This window comes from Falco punctatus (assembly GCF_963210335.1).
Source record: "Falco punctatus genome assembly, chromosome: Z".
Taxonomy (NCBI): domain Eukaryota; kingdom Metazoa; phylum Chordata; class Aves; order Falconiformes; family Falconidae; genus Falco; species Falco punctatus.
In genome coordinates this window covers 46,984,045-47,003,772 of record NC_137586.1, presented here as the reverse complement: position 1 = coordinate 47,003,772, position 19,728 = coordinate 46,984,045, and the positions used below count along the sequence as shown (strand labels likewise).

The window sequence follows — 19,728 nt, the reverse complement described above, 5'->3', positions numbered from 1 at the left end:
AACAGGACAGAGTAAGGACCAAAAGCATCTTCATTCACTCTACCGAATATGTAGAACAGTTTTACATGGGTCTGTGAAGAAGATGTAATCGTTTTCTGAAATGAGTATGCACAAGACACAAATTTGCATCCTAGTTCCACAGACCATATGTTTGAGGTAATTGGTTTAGGTGGCATTTCCTTCATGGCCAAACTTTGTCAATAATCTTTTAAATCTGTAAATTTTTATTTTGATACATATTGTGTGGAGAAAATGATGTGTTATTAGATTGTGTCTTTAATGCATTGCCATCTTTATGGGGCTTTTTTTTTTCCTGTCCATGTACTTTATCTTGTTATGATTCCACTGCGTCCCTTAAATGCTTCTCAGGTTCTTAACAGTGCTTTAAGTATTCAAAAGGTTTTGTAATTATCCTTTAAAGGACCTTCATTAGTTTCATAGTGATTAATGTTTAGGTCTGAGACATCTCTTTAAGATTTACCTCAGCAGGATTTTCCTTTTCTGAAAATCACCTTAGATGTCTAGTTTAGTTTGACTTCAACACTGTTGGTTGGTTGGCTTTATATTGTTTCCTGTGTTGCATATAATTCTCAGCCAGAGCAGAATCTTTCTCTTAGAAGGGTAAATTCATGACCAAATCCAGCAGGTACAAGACAGAGGTGAAAGACACAGAGAACAAGCTGATGGTGAAGCAAGAAAGGCAAAAGGCAGAGATCATGGATAAGGGACAAAGGAATAGGGATATTCTAGACAGCAATATCTGCATTTAGGTAAGTGAACAGGTTTAGGAGATTTCTGTCCTGATAAGTCATCTTATTATTTGTGATCAGAACAAGGCTAACATTGCTGCCTTACACATGTTGAGGTTTTTTTTTTTTTCAGTTTGGAGGTTTTTTTCCCCTCCATATGCATTCTGTTGCTAAACTTTTTTAGTTTTTTTTCTCTCTCTTTTTCTCTCTTTTTTTTTTTTTTTTCCCTTGTGTGCTGCTGACTGTTTACCAGTGTCAGAGCCACAGCCTAGTAACCTACAATAGACTACAAAAGTAGAAAAGAAAACCAAGCAAACTACGGCTCTGCCCCCCTACAGGTTTTGATTGCTTTAGAACATTAATCAAAATGACTGGTTAATGTATTTTATACTCACTCTTCTGCTGCTGCTCTTCCTATTATCACTAAGGAATAGTGTATCAAAAGAACACCTCCTGTAAAGAAACCAAATGTCAGTTTTGACTGCTAATCTAAGAAAACAGAATGTAGGTGAACGGACTTTAAGCAATGCCCCTTACTACTTCAATTGTAAAAAAATACTTGTGGGAGTGGAGACTGTACCTCTGAATTTTTTCCCAATAGACACCTATTCAGCTGAGTACCATTCTGTCCTGCAAAGTTGTATGGGAAATGAAGGCAAAGGCTGTGACTCAAGGACTAGGCTCTAGATAATATAAAGTACCTAAAGCTGCTTGAAGGTATAAGCAAAGAAAATCAATGTATGTGGTACACACCCTTATAACAGGAAGTTAAGTTATTTAAGGTCAGGGAACCAATTTCTTCTTTTCTTCCTCCAAGTAAAAAGTCTCATTTCTGTAACAGTCAAATGGATATATTTACATACCACTTGGTTGTCCTGTAGGGTGCCACTTTCACTAATACATGTTTGCAATTAAAAGCAAAACAAGTTGCTTTCACAGTCTTCTTTTATATTTTCTAGTATAAATACCAGAACCTGATTTTTTATGTCAAACAACATGAGGTCATTTCCATCATGATTAAATATGTATATACTAGCCACAGTGTCACTGGTAAAAGAAATGTAAAAAGCATTAGAAGCTTAGCATGCAGTCTTTTTTTTAGTGTTAAATCATGCTATATAGTAGAATTTAATATCTACTAATATTAGATCAGAACCGTACTCTTGCTGTTAAACAGAATGATGTCAAGTCATTGCTGATTTTTTTTCTGAAAATTACAATTTCAGTGCCAAGTCTTAGAATTATTTTCACAAGACTTGGAAACTAGATCAATTAATGATATAGGTGTCCACAAAGTAGTGTCTAATTTTAAGCACTTATTTTCTAAAGGGCCACCCAGATCCATTCTGATTTTTCACCTCTTCATTGTGGACATGGAACTACCTAAAAATGACAAACTGTTATCTAAGAAATGCTTGACATGAAGGTTGTTTTTGTTTGCTTGCTTGCTTGCTTTTTTAAATGTGAAACCCTGTGTTTATGAGTGGTAGGGGCACAAATAGGAATGTTCAAGGATGACAATGCATGTACTGAACCTATCTAGATCCTAACATGCCTTTATTTTTTTTTTTTCCCATTCCAGAGTAGAAATGAGGATTAAAAAAAAAAAAAAATAAATCCCATCTCTGTTATTTCTTCTAATGTGGTATGAGGCCACAACCACCAATCTTTTACATGACTTTTACTCTAGAGCATTGAAAACTGTGGTCCTCTGTCATTCTTCACCTGACAGGGTTCCAGTTTTCTCTTTCTAACTGTGCATGATTATGTCTTTACTGTAATGTTATCTCAAAAGCAAAGAACAATCACTGTGCACTCCTTCACTGGAAGCTGGATGACTCCAGCAAAAATAAAGGATTCACAGTGTAAAAAAGATAATAAGCTCAGACAAACCTATCTACTGCTTAGGACTTCTACAAGCAAGAGATCTGATGCCTGTTGTAGAGCCTGAATTTCACATTAAATACTCTCTTTTGTGAAGCTGGAAGCAACGCTCTTTCAGAAGACAGAAAATATGTCAGAAACATTTCCACAGGCTAAGCAAAGAATTAAACACAGAACTCTGGCTAGCTATTCTCCCATTATTGCGGAACCATTTAAAAACAGATATACTACCTTTATGGCATTTGTTTTCTGAATACCCAAAGGTCAAATTCAGAAGACAGAGGAGATCATGCCCAGGCTGGAGTAGAGGTCATGAAAAGCATACAGAATGAACTGGGCTCTGCCAAGGGTAGCTGGCTCTTGCACAGGATCTTCATCTTGCAGCATTTGATGTGAGTGACAATTGCCTTATAAATATATATTCATGATTTCTCTAATATGTAAGAAAAATGTTTACACTTGTTGAGTATGTTATTTGTTGGGAATAATTTACTGAGCTCTACCTTCAGCCTATGAATGTATTTCTACAGAGGTCCGTGCACATTTGAATTGGTGATGAGAGAATGATTCAGAAAACACAAGAAGCCATGCAAACAATTGCTTATTTCTGGAACCAATATTTAATAAAATTCTGAATGCTTGATTAAACTTTTGTTCAATAAATTTCCATCTCCCCAAAACTCTGTTTTACTTATTTTTTCTACCCTTCAATGAGTACTGAGGGATAAAGTCACTAGGATAAAATTACCATAAGTTACACCAACTCAGACAAAAATTAATACAAATGTCACACAGAAAGCATGTTCTTATAAAAAAAATACATTTTTTATATTAATAAGGAGGTGTAGATAGAGGTCTTCAGTGAGGGTGTTAGTCATTTCACAAGTGTTAAAATGGGAAAACTATTTTTTCTTTTAAAGAAAATTATTTCTGGCACAATAACATCGCTCATGTGTGGAAGGGTTAATCACAATTTATGCATTGTGCTGCCCTTCTAAGTGGATTTTTGCTTGAGTAGCAAAATAACTGCTCTGGAATTAGAAATCAAACCAAAGATTATTTTTTTTTTTTTCTGAAATGGTTCTTTGGACATTCTCACACCTTCACAGTTATATTCACAAGGCATCTTAGTAACAGCTGTTAGGATAACATTGTTAATACTGAAAAATAATCACTGAATGAACTGCTGAAATCTCAGATCTGGGGCTGTCTTCATACCCATTGTAGACAGTGTTGCACAAGCAAGTGCAGCACTTGTTGGCTTTAGCAGGTTATCTTCTGTGTAGAGCGCTGATGAAACAAGTGTAGAGATGAACTTCATAGACTTCTCACAGAAGAGTACTGACACATGGGAAACTTGTTCTCAACCTAATGGTTTCCTACTGAAAACCAGAGTTTTCCTGTTTACTTTAAATCCCTTCTCCACAATCCACTGCAGCTTCTGCTCATTCCAGATCTCTTTCCCCTGTATGCCTTTTACTTGGTCTTTAACCTTCTCAACTTATCATAGTCCCCTTTCCTTTCTCCATCACTCATTATATCCAGACTGTGTTGGAGAACAGGCTTTCCATCTAACCATATCTGACCTTGCTAGCTTTCTGCAGGCATTGCACATCACTTGTTGACCCTGTGACTGCGATGACTGGTGTCATAGATCAGCTTTATTGCAGCTTCTAGACAATTCACATTTCTTACAGGGTCTAGAGAGTGAGCTGAAAGAATTGAAGCATCTTTGGCTGTGGTTGTCTGTGGATGGTAGAAACTGAAGATGAAAGGCATTTTTTTAAAAAGAAATAATACAAAACCTGGGTTTCCAAATTGTACAATTCTCAAATGAAAGAAGTTATCCCGTTACATTTAAATTTAAGAAAGAGAGGGAAAATATGCTATATATTCTTTCCAGACATTTCTGTTTTGTGCACATTTATACCGTGATTCTTCTGAGATTTTGTTAATGGTAGTTTCTAGAAAAAGATGCTTCAGTTACATTAAGCATCAAGCTATGCACATCAGTTTGGTTTCTATTTAATTTCTAACATTTTACATTAGTTTCTTTTTTGCCCCTCTTGTTAATTCATATCCTATGTAATAGTGCCCTGTGTGTTTTATTTCAAGACAATAAGAGACAATTTGTGTCCCATACAGATCACATGTGTAAAAAATGCCGGTAAAGTAAGTTGAATAAACCGTGTAACAGAGGAAAGGTTCTTCTTAAAACAAGCCTGTCCTACCACTCAGTAATCTTTCAATAGAAGTAAATACTGCTTTTTCAAACTGGCAGTCTGTTGCAAGTGGGGTCCCCCAGGGATCAACATTGCACCCGATGTTGTTTAATATCTTTGTAGGTGATCTGGATGGGATCAAGTGTACCCTGATGAAGTTTGCTGATGGAACTAAACTGAGTGGGGAAATGGATACTTCACAAGGGAGACCCACCCTGCAGGAAGACCTGGATGGGCTGGAAGAGTGGGCCAACAACCTTATGAAGTTCAACCAGAACAAGTGTTTTCCTAGTCTTTTACCTGGGCAAACATAATACAGGAATGCAGCACAGGATGGGATCTGGCTGGGTAGAGAGCAGCTCTGGACTGGCAGCTCTGTGGACTGGGAAGTCTGCCATATGAGGAAAGGCTGAAAGAACTGGGTTTGTTCAGCCTTGAGAAAAGAAGGCTTAGGGGAAACCTTACCACTGTGTTCCAGTGTCTAAAAGGTGGTTGCAAAGAAGATGGGGACTCCCTTTATACAAGAAGTCACATGGAAAAGATGAGGGGTGATGGGTGCAAATTACTCCTGGGGAGATTCCAGTTGGACATGAAATGGAAATGTTTCATAATTAGAACAATCAGCTACCGCAATGATGTCCCCAGGCAAGTGGTAGATTTCCTAACACTGGGCACTTTTAAGATTCAGCTGGATGCGGTGCTGGGACATGTTGTCTGGACTGTGTTTTTCCCAAGAAAGGTTGGAACAGATGATCCTTGAAGTCCCTCCTAACCTGATATTCTATGATTCTGTGATTCAACTGTATTCTATCCAGACTGGGTTTCAGTCTCACTTATTCATCAGCCTTCCTTCCCCCAGAAGTCTGTACTCTGTTTCTAGAGTAGAATACAATAATCTGTGTTGTCAGCCAGTCTGTATTTAAAGAATGAGAGGCACCTGTGAATCTGAACTACCAGCCCTGAAAGCTCACCTACACTAGGTAGTTCAAAGCTGTTGTGTTTAAATGACTTGAAAATATTCTAGAATGGGAGTTAGATTAGAATGAGAGGCCAAGAGTACCACTTGCTGAAAAATTCATGTTTTCATTACCTTACTTCCTTTAATTTTCAAAAACAATTTTTTGTAATTATTTTGCCTAAAATCTTACATAAACTTTTCTAGACTTAAATTTTTATTTGAACAGTGCTTGAACAGATTGTTCTTATCAATTGTTTGATTATTAAAATGTGAGCATAATTTGTCATTTTAACTGCACACTTGTTAGGGTAAATGACGCAGTTGAGGTCTAGGCAAAAAATCCCCATGAAACCGTTGTAAGACTTTCCAGCGATATAATCTAAAGTCTGGATCAGAACTGCTTCTGCAAGTGAATTTATTGAGTGTGGGTTTACATGTGAAAGCAGGTGGGGTTTCCTATAGTATCTTCAAAATTTGTGCTTTTATAAATATTGCAGACTATAAAAGAAAAAAACAGAATTATATCATATATATAGTAAATATATTATTTATTTTTTTTTAATAAATGAGGAAAGGATTATATTTTGCAGGCTTATATGGAGTCTTCTTTGCAGAGTTTTGCTGTGTATTTTCTGGTTCTTGTATTGCTTTTCTCTATGATAGTTCTATTGTATCTATTATTATAGTATTTCCTGAGCTTGATTTCCTTGAAGGTAATCCTTGCACACAGTAGAAAACTATAAAAATAATAAAGAATAAGGAGCAACGTCTCTTACTGGTTATTGTAACAAACAAATAGAAAGTACCTGTAAATGAGGGAAGAGAAAAGTGAACAGCTTTAAAAGAACATAAAATATAGCTTGGGGCTTTTAGAAGTTTAAGCTTTCAAAGAGATTTCTTCAAGAGAGATGAATTTTTATCACAGGTACTATGTCCCATAAATATGAGGCAACTTCTTATCTATACATATTTCAGGTTAGTCAATGATATTAACAGCTTCTTTAATTTTTTATAATATAATTGTGCTTAACATGTATAAACAAACCCATTATATTTTATTTCAAAAATGTAAGAAATGTTTTGACTAGAAAGTATATTACTATATTTATCTTTGGCATTTGAACGGGTTCATTATTGCATCATCCATGTACTTCACAATTAACAATGTTTTCTTTTTATACAGGTTTGAGCCGTGAGAAGATATAGTTACCTGTGTTTTTTAAAAGGGGAGGGAAGTACGACAGGCATAAGGTCCAGTTACAGGGTTTTCCCTGTGCCTAAAAAGTAGGTAACATGATGTAGTAACAAACTAGAGTCTGTTACTGAGTACCTGACTTGGTGCCTTGCCTTGGGAGCGGTTTCTGCGCTCTGTGCAGAGCAGTCACTACCCAGCCTAGGGGAGTTCAGACACATTCCCCCAACTCCTGAGCCACAAATATCATGCTTGTGCACTTATTCTCATTTCTTACTGGCCAGGGAATCTTAAACTACTTTTTTGACAATGGAATAGCTTCAGAAGATTGGAAAGACTGCCTTCTACCATTCAAAATCAACCCTTTAAGAAGTAGAGAGATGTGGCTTCAATTTATATCGAGGCTGCTTGGTGTTTTCTATTCTTGGGGCAACTGCTCCAACCTTCAGGCTACTGTAAAAAGGGAAAGATAGAATGTCACAGCAGCTGCAGTTTGCAAAGGATGTTTTTGCCACTAATATGTTTAGTGGATCATTAAGTCCTTTACATGGGCATTAAACACTGACTGTGACTGCCCTGCAAAAGATGCAGCAGGGTGAATGCATTGATTCTGGAACTCAGCCAGGTGTAAGAATGCCAATTGGTTGCTCAACACTGGAAGACAGAGACATTTTTGAGAGTAAAGGTGATTTCAGGACTAGTGAGTGGCTGAATTTTAAAGCTTTGCAATTTGGGATGCAACACCTAACTCACAAGTCTTTGATTGCTTCCTTTTGATGTTACCCTAAATGGCTCAAACTTATTCAGGAAAGCTCTGCTAGCAAAGTGTACTCAATAGCCTGTATTGGACTAATGCCAAAATGGTAGGGTTAGACGTCCTCTCTTATTAAAGATGACTGAAATTTTCAAGATAACTAACTTCCAAAGGCTGGGAAATCACATTCTAAGCCAATATCCAAGTGAAGTTAGTTATTTTTAACTAGTCAAAATACCAAGAATCTATCAATTCCTTGATATCACAAGACCAATAATTATTCAAATATTATATGTGGTAAGAAATTTAATCATAGACACTTGTATTCTAATATTACTCTTCTTTCAAAGGCTCAGTTTTCTGGTTAAATAAAACTCCCATTGGTAGCTGTGTGAGTGAGACTAGAACACTGGAAGTATAGTCCTGTTCACAAATACAGGAAAAACTATCTTGTATTTGTTTTCTTGTATGCAAATATTCTGAAGTTCTGATATTTAGATCATGTGAGGTAAGAATTAATACATTATGTTATTACAATATTGTATGTTGTATGTATGTATAAATGTATACATTATGTTATTACAATATTACATGAATATGCTTCTTGGCAAATTTTGAAACCACATCCATATAAAGGTTTCATTAGTTCTTAACTACTTCTTTTCTATGTAAAGATTTTAAGAAAAAGAGTAAGCATTATTCATATGGAGTTACAAAACAGTGACAGCTCATTACTATGTCTCAATATGAAGTTCCAGATTTTAATTATCCCTATTTCCCATATAGGTTATATAAGAAATAAAAAGCTTACTATCATTTGCATTCAGAAAGAGCATGATGAAGTTGCATTTCACAACACAGGAAAGCCAGATGAACGCTTAATTTGTATCTTCCCTATTACTAAAGCATGAAAAAGCAAGAGAACAACTATAAAACATATTGAACGTGACATATTTGAGATTAATGCCTAGTTGTGTATAACATACAAATGAATAAGGAGATCCATTAGTATAGAACACTGGCTATGCTTTTGTTCAGTCTCCTGTAAATATATTTATTTTTTTTACTAAGGACTTTATAAAAGTAAAAAAACAAACAAACAAACCACTATCCTCTTGTAATCTCTTTATATCACATATTGAACAAACCACATATTGGACAAACAGTGACTTGTATAATGCTAGTTGTGCATGTAAAGTTTGTTAAAGGTTTACAGGAGAAAGGTGAGAATTTTCGAGGTGAAGAATATGCTTATCACCACTATAGATGGTTTTCACTGTGTTGCGATCCCTGTGTGCTCCCACTATAAAAAAGAGGACTAGGTATTAAGGAAAGTATAACACCTCTTTGAGTTTGTTTTAATTAAAGCTGGAGAGTTTCTGCAGAAGGCAGAAACAGATATATTCTTCGGGACCTCTCTAGTGGTGTAAAGCTAGGAGTAAACCTAAAATTGCTCCTGTCTTTTCCTGTATTTTGTGTGTGTATGGGAGGCTGGTTTTGGTTTGGGGTTTGTTTATGGTTTGTTTATTTTTTTAATCGCAGGAATCTATGTCCAGCCTTATCCATTGTGTGCCTCCAAAATGATAAATAAGACTAAAACTCAGCCTGATTGCTTTGACTGATTGTAGGATTCCCTTACAGTCCTTTCCAGCATCACAAAATTAATGTCTGTACTTGTCAGTGTCTATAATTTGCTTATGTTCTTCCACATCTCCATAAAATCTGCATGTTTCTTGACCCTGCTTAGTTTCTGACTACACTAGCAGCATTGCTGATATCAGCAGGGGCATGCACAGCTCAATCAAGGTTATATTACAGACAAATCATTCTCTTCTATGGGAAAAACACTGAGAAAGATCAATATTAAACCTTGATTCATGGAAAATCCAGAGCATTATCTACTGTTTCAGGAGGGATAAATGACAGAATGGAAGGCCTAAAGAATATAATCTTCCCTGTAATTGCATCAAGTGTGAGGATCTGAAGGAAATCTTGATTCCTAATGCAAAAATACTGATGCCTAGCCTCTGCAGTGCTCCTTTGAGATCCCGACATCCCTCCCCCTAGCAATGTGGAAAGCCTAGTGAATGCTCTGCTGATGCTTTCCTGGTTGTGTATGACTTCTTGCTTCAAAGAACACCAATGTTTGGACTCAGAACTTAATGCTACATTAAGCAAACTGCAGTGGCACCATAGCATGAGCTATTTGTATATAAAGACAAGTACTTCCTTCAGGATGAAAAGATGAGTGTACAGAGGCTGTCTTGAGCACTGGAGCAAACAAGGCAAATACTGGATTATACTATGTATTAAATTAACTGGTTACTACTTTTTTGTTGTTTTGCTAATCTTGTGGGAAGAATCTTGCTGGCAGTAAATGGAAAAAGGACAGAATAATAGCTGGGAAAAGCTGCTAGGCACTTCTGATTCATTAGCATCTTGTTTGTCATCCCAGGACTTTGAGATGCTGTATCATCTCATGAGATTTCCCTAGAGATCAAACACAAACAAATATGTAATTCCCATGGATAGCTCATTCTCAGACAAAAGCTGGTCTGGCTTCTTGATGCAGTATTCAGTAAAAAGGGCAGTGTAAATACGTGAGTGAATTTGTCCAGTCATGTTTGTAATAATAAAAAAAGCACAAGAAGAATACATTCTTTTTGGTTTTATATAAAAGAGAATCATATAAGAAAATTGCTCATTTTACATTCACATTGAAACAGCCTTTGCAAGAGCTTGATTGTTTCCTAATATGGATGGGGAGAAGTACTCAAGTGATTGCTAATCTTTCTGTCACTGCTTGTATCCCAAATGTCTCTGTTTCATAATGAAATTAAGGAAAACTACCTACCTGCATGCACACTTACCAAGGAATTCTGGTCCTTGAAGAGATCATGATCATATTTACCAGCTAGGCACTGGTATGTTAACCATTGCTCATAGTATCATGTGATGTTTATAATACTAAACACATCTACACATTGAGGCTGGATAATTTGCATGTAATTCCCATAGGGATATAACAAAGTAAAGAGGTAACTAAGAACAAAAAGAGTAAAGTGATTTTCCTTTTTCTGATGCCTGCCAAATGATACCTAAAGGGGGGAAAAAACCCCACAAAACTAAAACCCCAACAACCAAAAACAAACCAAAACCCCCTACAACAAAAACAACCCTGGAACAAAATAATTTCCCTTCAGAGAACTGTGTGTATGTCTTAATGCATTGAACAATGTCAGCAACAGCTAATCTACAGTATGTCGAGTCTGACCCTGGTCTGTAAAATGTAATCCAAATAAATGAAACTGGTTATTTGCAGCTTACTTTAAGCATTGACAATGCAGGTGAGACCTGCCCATTCACTTTAGAAATATTTCCATTTTTAAAAAGCTGAGTCCCATATTTTTGACCTTGTTAAACTTGCTCAAGTCTGTTTGCTGCTTTTGTTCTTTTGTATTATCTCTCTGTTCCACATTGCTTCAACAAAGGACCAGATTTGTATCCTAATGCAGCCACAAATTCTGTTGGCAAGTGAACAATTTCACACTAATTAAGATAGAGAAGCCATATTACATGCCTGTTTTTCCTAACGTCGAGGAAATCAGACTTGTGCAAGTTACATCTTCTGTTGTATAACAACTGAACCCTTGTCTGCTTTCCACTAAATTGACAGATTTTGAACATGAAACAATTACATATAACTAAAGTCTAATAGTTCTGTAGGTTTTTTATATGGTCTAAACCAATTTTGCATAAACAACTTATTCATGTTTACCTTCGTAATATTTCTGCTTCAAGGAGGGTTGTCTTTTGCATAGAGAAATAAAACCCAAGATCATTATGGAACCATATTGCCATGACTTTGCTTTCTTGGCAATGAAATCTAGGCTTGAGATCCAAAAAAAACCAGGTAATATCATCTTAAACAGGTACAGAGAGACCTGAGCTACATTTATCATACATTGAGTAGACAGACACAAGATAGCTTCGGGCTGTATGCTTCATAGTCTTATTTGCATCAGTCTGTATTGGCATATCCTTGGGCATGATGAGAGCAAGCAACTCCACATCTGACTTTCAGGTGTCTGAAATATTCCCATTTCAATCAGGTAGCTAAGTTCCCTCTCTGACGCTCAAAGAAAGCTAGCTATGAGGCAGAACTGCACCAGTCCCAAACTCAGTGGGCAATGACCCAAGTTAGTCTGCACAGAGCGCTAAATAAAAGGTATAATCTTAATAAACTATTCCTGTTGAAGCCTTCACAGATCAACTCTGGGCCAGACAGCCATATCCATATGAAATGGGAGTCACAGCCTAGAACCTTCTCCAACATTTGTCTCCTTTGGAAAATGGAGTGGGAGTTATCCCATTATTTGAAGTTTTCCAGAACATCTTGTGTTTGAAGCCACAATCTTGGATTCTAAGCTCTTTAACACCCCTGAAGATTTTCAAATCTATGTTTCTGAACCTAGTACAATAGTACAAATACAAATACAAGGCAGGGATTCTCTGGATCCTTTCTTCATTTCTTTGAGGCCCATTGGCTCTCACTCCATTTCCAGCTCAGAAACCTTTCTTCCTACTGTAATGTACTACAAATACTTCCCTGGTGGATGTAACAATTGTCCTTTTTTTTGTAGCTCAGTCACACTGGAAGCTTATATTCAGCTCACAGTTGGCTGAATCAGCTAGGACCTCTCTGTTGTCATGTGCTTCCAACTAAAGGACTAACAGCTGATGTCATTGTTATCAGCCTAAGATGATGCACATTCTTTGTGTTTTACTCCTGCATGTTGTTTAACCTTTGTACTTCAGAAAGGTCATCCTGTGCTTGTGTATGATACTGTAGACCTTTCCTAAAGGGATTATATTTTTTCTAAACACCTCCCAAACCACCAGACCCACAAGCCTGTTCTTTGTATTGTAGCAATAAGTGAATATATTAAACAAGGCTTATATTTCAGTTGTATTTTGATACCTTTTTGCTCCATCCATTATCATCTTTCCCTCTTATTCATTGCATTTACCCTTGGTTATACTTTGTCTTATTTACATTATCAAAGAAACATCATAACTATATGTCATAGTTCATGCATCCAATGTCAAGAATCTGTATTTCTTTTCTTTAGGAAGGAATCAGGTATCAAAGAGAGCTGTCAGCTTAGTGCACTATGATCTGCCTTTGGTAAATCCATGTTATGCTTTATGACTTCACTGTCCTCTTTCAGTCTCCATGTCTTTAATTATTTTGTCCTTCAAGACATGCTCCACTTGGGAGCAAAGCCACCGAAGTAGCTCAGTACCAAGTCCTGAAGCCTGTTTTCTTGCCTCCTTTTATTACTTTTTATGTTATCCTTTTACAAATTACCACCTTCATATATGAGACTTGTTAAAAATGTTTATTAAATGATGCATAAATTCAGTCTCCAGTGCCCTATATTGAAACTATCACTTCCTGTGTTGGGAATCACAATACACAGAGTGTTTGTTTTGGAAAGAATAAAACTCTTGACTGTGAAATAAGAAGATGCATAGGTGCTAAAAGGAAGTATTTTCACAAAACCTCAAAAAAGATACCTCCAGGATTTTCACTACATCGTTCCAGGTGAGAAATGATCAGAAAACAGCAGCAGACAAACTGTCTGTGTAGCCACACATCTTATTCCATCCTTCAATCCATCTATATTTACAACAGTGTTAAGGAAGTGAATTCTTCTCCTACAGGTGCTTGAAGCCACGTCTGCTCTGTTCTGGGTTCTGTGTCTCACCTGAAAAAGAAATAGGTTTTAAATCCCTGATGAAGTCATATTTTGCTGAAAAAAATTGTAAAATGTGCCTTACACAGATAGCTTTTTTTTGTTTCTAATTATTTTTTTTAACAAATACAGCCTGAATGGAAGCTTGCAGGTTTGCAATCAGAAGACAAACTGTACTCTTCTGCCCCTACTGGGGGGAAAGAAAAAAAAAATGTTGAGCCTAGGAGCTATGCTGTCTTTATTTCTGACAAGCATTTTTTACTGTATGCCATGCATATTATGAGATATATGATTTTTAAAAAAAGTATAGTAGTAATAGGTGGATAGGAATTTTATTTTGTCTTCAAAAAGCTAAGAAATATTCCAAATCTCATCATTAGTGTACCTGGCATAAAGTTGTTTATATTTTAAATTGGTTTATATTTGTCTTTGTGCATTTCTGCTCCCTGCAGTCTCTGCAGACAACTACAGCAGCGTCTGTCTGCAGGGTTGCTAATAGTGTTGGGAAGCACATATTACATGATCTTGAAAGAGTTCAGTTTGCATTAAAAAGATATGTTCTCCAGCTGCATTATGACTAAACGCTGTAAAGAGAAACCTGTAATACCAATAAAACTGCAGCAGGTGGCACTAGAAGGAGGGTTAACCAAGGCCGTAAAGCAGATGAGGGGATGAAGAAAACAGAAATAAATAGGATAGGATAAACAGAACAGAAACGTTTAAAATTTGTATCTCTTTCCTTCTAGTCTCCTAAAATAAAGATAAAGTGGCACAGCTGGTTGGGTATAGAAAATGTTGGCTTGATAGAGCTTGATTAGAGAAAGGTGAGATGATATAGGTAATAAGTGAATAGTTAATTTCCACTTTGGTTGATGGTTTCTGAGGACTTCATGGGGAACAAGGAATTTCCCAGGGACTATTAAAGCAGATATTTTCAGCCTGCCAGTATGGATGTTGTTGACTTTGTTTACTTTTGTTCTTGTGCTTCACAAGCAGATATTCATTTATTACATTCATTGTCATTAAATAATGTGTAGTGAGTAACTATGATACACTGAAAATGAAAATGATTGTTCTCCTGTAAAGCTGACTTTCTGCCAAAGGCAGAGGAAAGTTTGTTCTCTGGCCTATAGCTTATAACTACCCTATGTCTTTATCATCTTTTTAAATTGTCTTACAATTAATAAGCAGATCACAGTAGTACCAGGAATATGGTTAGCATGATTTTAAAAGTGCATCCTCTTTACAGACAAAAAGTCACAGTAAGAATAATTGTAAAAAGGAATTATTTTTCCTGTTAGTTTGAGTCTGCTAAGAAAATGGACTTCCTTAAAAAGTCCTTCATTTGTAAATCAAATGATTCAACTTTTGCACAACCACATTTTGCAGATTTTTCAGCTCTGAGGATGAATCTATAACAAGACATAGCAGTTGTTCTGGGGAACTTGTAGACTTTCTAAATAATAAATATATGTAGATCCACTGGGAAACATCCTCTATCAAATCCAATGGACAAAATGTCACATTTCAAAGAGAAAAAAAATGGATAAGATTTTTGGCATGCAGCATAAATTTTGAAAACTAGATACGAGAACAAAAACAAAACACTGAAGGAGTGAGAGAAATAAAAGAGAACAATAGGAAAAGAGGCTTGAAAAAAAGCTGCACAGCCAAACAGGAATTGGAAAGACTTGTCCGAGTTCCACAAAGAGGAGCTCAGAACTCAATGATGAACCTGGACGTTGTATGGAAGAGAAATGGGAAATGACATGCTGGAATAGAGAGATAAGATTATGTGAGCAGAAACATTTCATGGATACAGGTTGGAGTTATGTTATGATGCAAAAGCAGAGAGGAGGTTGCAATATTCTGGGTGAGTCACACTATGCTATTTTTTTGTAATTTCTAGGTGCCATAGACTCATCCCTGGATGAAGCTGATGACCATCTTGACATTCCAGATACATAGTGGTGTATAGATTTCTGTGATTCTGCCTGTCCACACAAAAACATATGTACACATTTCAGGATATTATTTTGATATAAGAACAAGATGGGCTTTTCCAGAATTAGAAAAGTATGTTATACCCATCTGTATATTTGCTTGCAATTCAGAAATAAACAAATAAATAAATAAAAATCCTATCACCTTTCTCTATCAGAAGTTCCTTTTTGGTGACTGTAAGCTATTTTGTAAGACAAATGTTTACCCACAATGGCACTGGCTTTTTCACTGAATTTACATTACATTACCAGAATAATAATTCTTCCTAATTCAAAGCCCTGGGGTTGTTAGAGCTAACACTAAAGAACACCACTCCACAGAAAGTCCTTGTCAAGATTGTATGTGATATTTGTCCTGGTTCTAAACATGAAATTTTGCCTAGCTGCAGAGTCTACGGCCATCTCATCAGGTATTCTTTAGAGATAGGATGCTGCACAAGGAGTATTTTTATGCTTATATTAATTTAGCCAGAAGGTCAATATTAACTCAAGGAACTATATGACAAAGAAATCCAGCTAATGGACAAGTTACTCTATAGTTGTACTAAACTCTGGAAATAGAGTTTAGAATTTTAAGGAAGATTTAGGAGAGCTAGAAGGCAGGTTATGATCCACATCATCTTTAATACAATTCCTCTATGCATTTTTCATGCAAATAAAAGTCAATATGAAGGAGAGAAGACAGGATTCACAATAGATTATGTAAACTTCCCCTGAATCTTTCTGCCCAGCATGGTCATTTAGAAATAGGCCTTTTTAATGTTAATCCTGCTGATTTTCTATTTTAGAGAGAATGTAACCAAAAGCTGCATTGTGTCTTTCAAAATATTTTTTATTGTTTAGTATTTTCTATTTTTTATGTTTTGGCTGAGCCTTGAATACATTTTTGTAAAACCTAAATTAGTCTGACTGAGGTAGCATGAAACCAAAACACATCTTACTCTTCATTCTCTAGCTGAATCAAAGCATCCTTCAAGGGCTAAGGAAATTGATTTAAATAAGCAACTAAAGTTCAGAAGCTTATGGAACTTAATTCACATTACATCTCTGTCCCACAGTTGTTCCTGAAACCAAACAGTCCTACATGGCAATTTGCATTAAAATCCACAGTCTCAGCAACACACAAGAAAGAAACTCAGCAGTATGCTGTCTAGTGTCTGACCCAGAGACACCAGAATCCTTTTGGATGGAAAAATCTGTTGGTATATCTGAGCTCCTAAACAGTCCACAAGATGCAGGAAGACAAAGTCTGGGCCACTGGCATGAATTTGTAATCTATAAGTCTGTTTATGCACCTCATGGTAACTCAGAACGTCCTTGTGTAGTGCCTTCCCATAGCAATTTCTGCCAAATATGAAGACAGTCTCTACAGTGGTAGCCCTCCAGAAGCAGCAGTGATGGAGCCATGGATGTGGTCCTTTAATGAAGACTTTGCCCTCGATGTCAGGAGTTTACCAATAAGCAGGTTATTCCTCATACTTGAGGACTGTAACATTTGTATTTTAACATACAAAATTTATTGTGATTTAGCCTGTTTTGCAAAAACATTTTAGGCTACAGTTTAAATATAATGACGTAAAATTGTTCTGAAGTTCTTTCCCAAGTGAAGCTTTTTTTTTCAACGTAAAGTGGGTACAAACATTAGGACAGTTTAAAGACAGCTTCCTTTTTGCAAAAGTAGAGAAAGCAAGATGTGCTCTTTGTAGGTATTTGTTGGCAATCTTGGCAAAATTCCCAAGATTTTTGGGGAAGATTGGCACACTCATATGTTTATAAGTGTTTACTCACAGGAGGTGGGAATGTAATTCTTTGATGTCAGTATTATTAGCAGTAAACCTGAACCGGGATATTCACGGTGCATGTTTCTGAGGGGCTGCCAATCATTCGGTCCTATATGCTCACTTCATAAGTTAAGGCAGACCGCTCCTTTCACTTGCAAGCTTAGGTTCTCTACCACAGGCAAAATGCGTTCGTTCAAAAATGCAGAACTTGTAATGCCTCTGCAGCCGAAAGTGTAAAAATGTACCCTGCTGAAAAAATGCACAGAATGGCAGCATGCATAGCTGATGCTCCCTGTTCCCCCCTCCCCCCTCCAAAAAAAAAAAAAAAAGGAAAAAGGAAAAAAAAAAAAAAAAGCGCGATAATGACAAAGAACTGGCCAAGGCGAGCATCCAGCAAGCGGCTCTGTGTCTGTGCTCATGTGCTGGCTGCTGTGCCTTATTGTCTGGCGTTCAGGAGCCCCACATTTCCTACCTGTCACCACAAGGGGTGTCCAGGACGCGCTGCCGGCGTGCGCCTTCAGTCACCGAGCTGTGCCGGAGAGCCTGGCAGTTCAGCCCTGAGTGGTTCTGTGAAACTGGAGGAGCGATTCTCGCCGCTGCTCTTCAGGGATTGCTGCTGTTAAGAGGGAGAAGCGACTTTGGAGGCGGGTGTGTGTGTGTGAGGAGATGCGGAGTGCGCTTGGCTGAGGTGCCTGGCCCCTGAGAAGCGCTGCGAGAAGAGGCAGAGACAGGCAGTGAGGAGAGGAGGCAGGAGCAGGGCTGAAGTACAGAGCAGCTGTTTCCTAATACTCCGGTTCTTTCGAGTGTCTCACTGAATGTGAACATGGATTCTGTCACTGAAACCTTCCTGAAGCTGCTGTTTCTCCTGTCTGTTCCTAACTGGCACACGGCTGTGGCAGGAAATAAATGTAAGTATTGCATACGATTTAAAACTCAATCCAGAGTGTTCTGAAAACTTCTGGGATATTTTATTTGCATTTAGAATAAGTAATATTTTTGAGACAAATGCTTAGTGCTTGGAAATCGTGACAGCAAGTTGCTAAGCTGAAAATGTTCCAAAATCCTTCTACAGATTGTTGTCATAAATCTAGGTACAGAATATTGTTTATAAAGCTTACAGTCTAAGAGTATGCAAAAGCAGCATTTTGTTAAAGGATGTATGTTCAGTCCCATTTTCATTTTTGTTGTCTGTTTAAGTGCATCATTTTCCAGTGATTTGTGCCTTTCTTGGAAATTACTGGCAGATTTCTATTGTGTGCTGCTTCAGCTTGGTTTTTAGCAATTTATAATTTTGAAAGCTGGTATCTGAATCTCCTGAATTAAGCTGGCACTTAAATAACTCTAATGGACAATACTGTGCAGTTCAAGAGCAGTACCAATATAACAAGGAAAAATGTGGGTAGCAAGACTTTATAGTCTCTGCATTGATTGCTTAAGGAGTATTGTTCATGCATGACTACAGAAGAGAATGCCATCTGTTCCAGCAGAAAGTTTTCAAAAAAATGAGTAATTCATAGTTAGCCAGTAGGGTGATATTGCAAAATAAAGATGTTGATAACAGTTTTAAAGAAAATCTGCTCTCTAGGGAGGCAAATCTGATATATACCTGAAAATCTCTGTCTTCAGTGTTCAATTAGATTAAATACCTTTAAATGAAAAAGAAAAGAAAAAGAAAAAAAAAACCACACACCTCCCCAAAACAAACAAACAAACAAAAAAAAACCCACAAAAAAACCCCAACAACAAACACAAAAAAAACCCAAAACACCTGTCCAGGAAGCTGATTTTCAGGGTTTTTATTATTCTGAAATTGTTCTGACCTATTCTTGATCCATTTGATTTGGCTTCAGCAAACTGAAGGATTCATTTTGCGTACATGTGGTAGAACAGTAGCCTAAATGCCAGATGATTGTAACCTGAACTGAGCATATTTTCTCCTCTTCCTGTTAAGGCACTGGTTGTGCATCACAGGAATGGGGTGGGCAGGAGCAATGCCTCTATGGGAAGAAAGTGCACACCAAAGCAAGGAGGAATGTTCAGGAATAACCTTACAGCCCAGTGGCAGGGGACAGCTCCCTGGAAACATTTGAGCAATGGCAGAGAAGTTAAGTTTGAAGTGCTCTGTAGGTCTGTAGCCTAGGGTTTTGCATATGGATGGTTTGTAAACTAAACATGCTCCCATGAGCCAGACATTCATATTACAGCACCAGAATGATCTTGTGCTGTCATTCAGTAATGATATCTCATTTGATACTCAAGTGCATAGTGTAGCCCTAAACATGAATACTGAGTTCCTCTTATTAAACACCCTGCTGCAATCCAGCCACAGCTTTAATTCTCTTCATCATTCTGCATTGTACAGTTTATGAATACATCCATTTTCACAAGACCATGATAATTGAATTGCACATTAATAGCATTTGGCA

At 37.0% G+C, this 19,728-nt stretch overlaps 1 protein-coding gene across 1 annotated transcript in view; it reads left to right on the top strand.

Moving 5' to 3' along the window:
* Window positions 1-698: 698 nt before the first annotated feature.
* CNTNAP4 (contactin associated protein family member 4) overlaps window positions 699-19,728 on the top strand; it is a 275,901-nt gene continuing 256,871 nt past the window's right edge. The window contains exon 1 of the mRNA XM_080373008.1: window positions 699-18,210. Within this exon, the coding sequence (XP_080229134.1) occupies window positions 18,126-18,210 (85 nt within the window). The 5' untranslated portion in view covers window positions 699-18,125. The remainder of the gene's footprint in view (window positions 18,211-19,728) is intronic.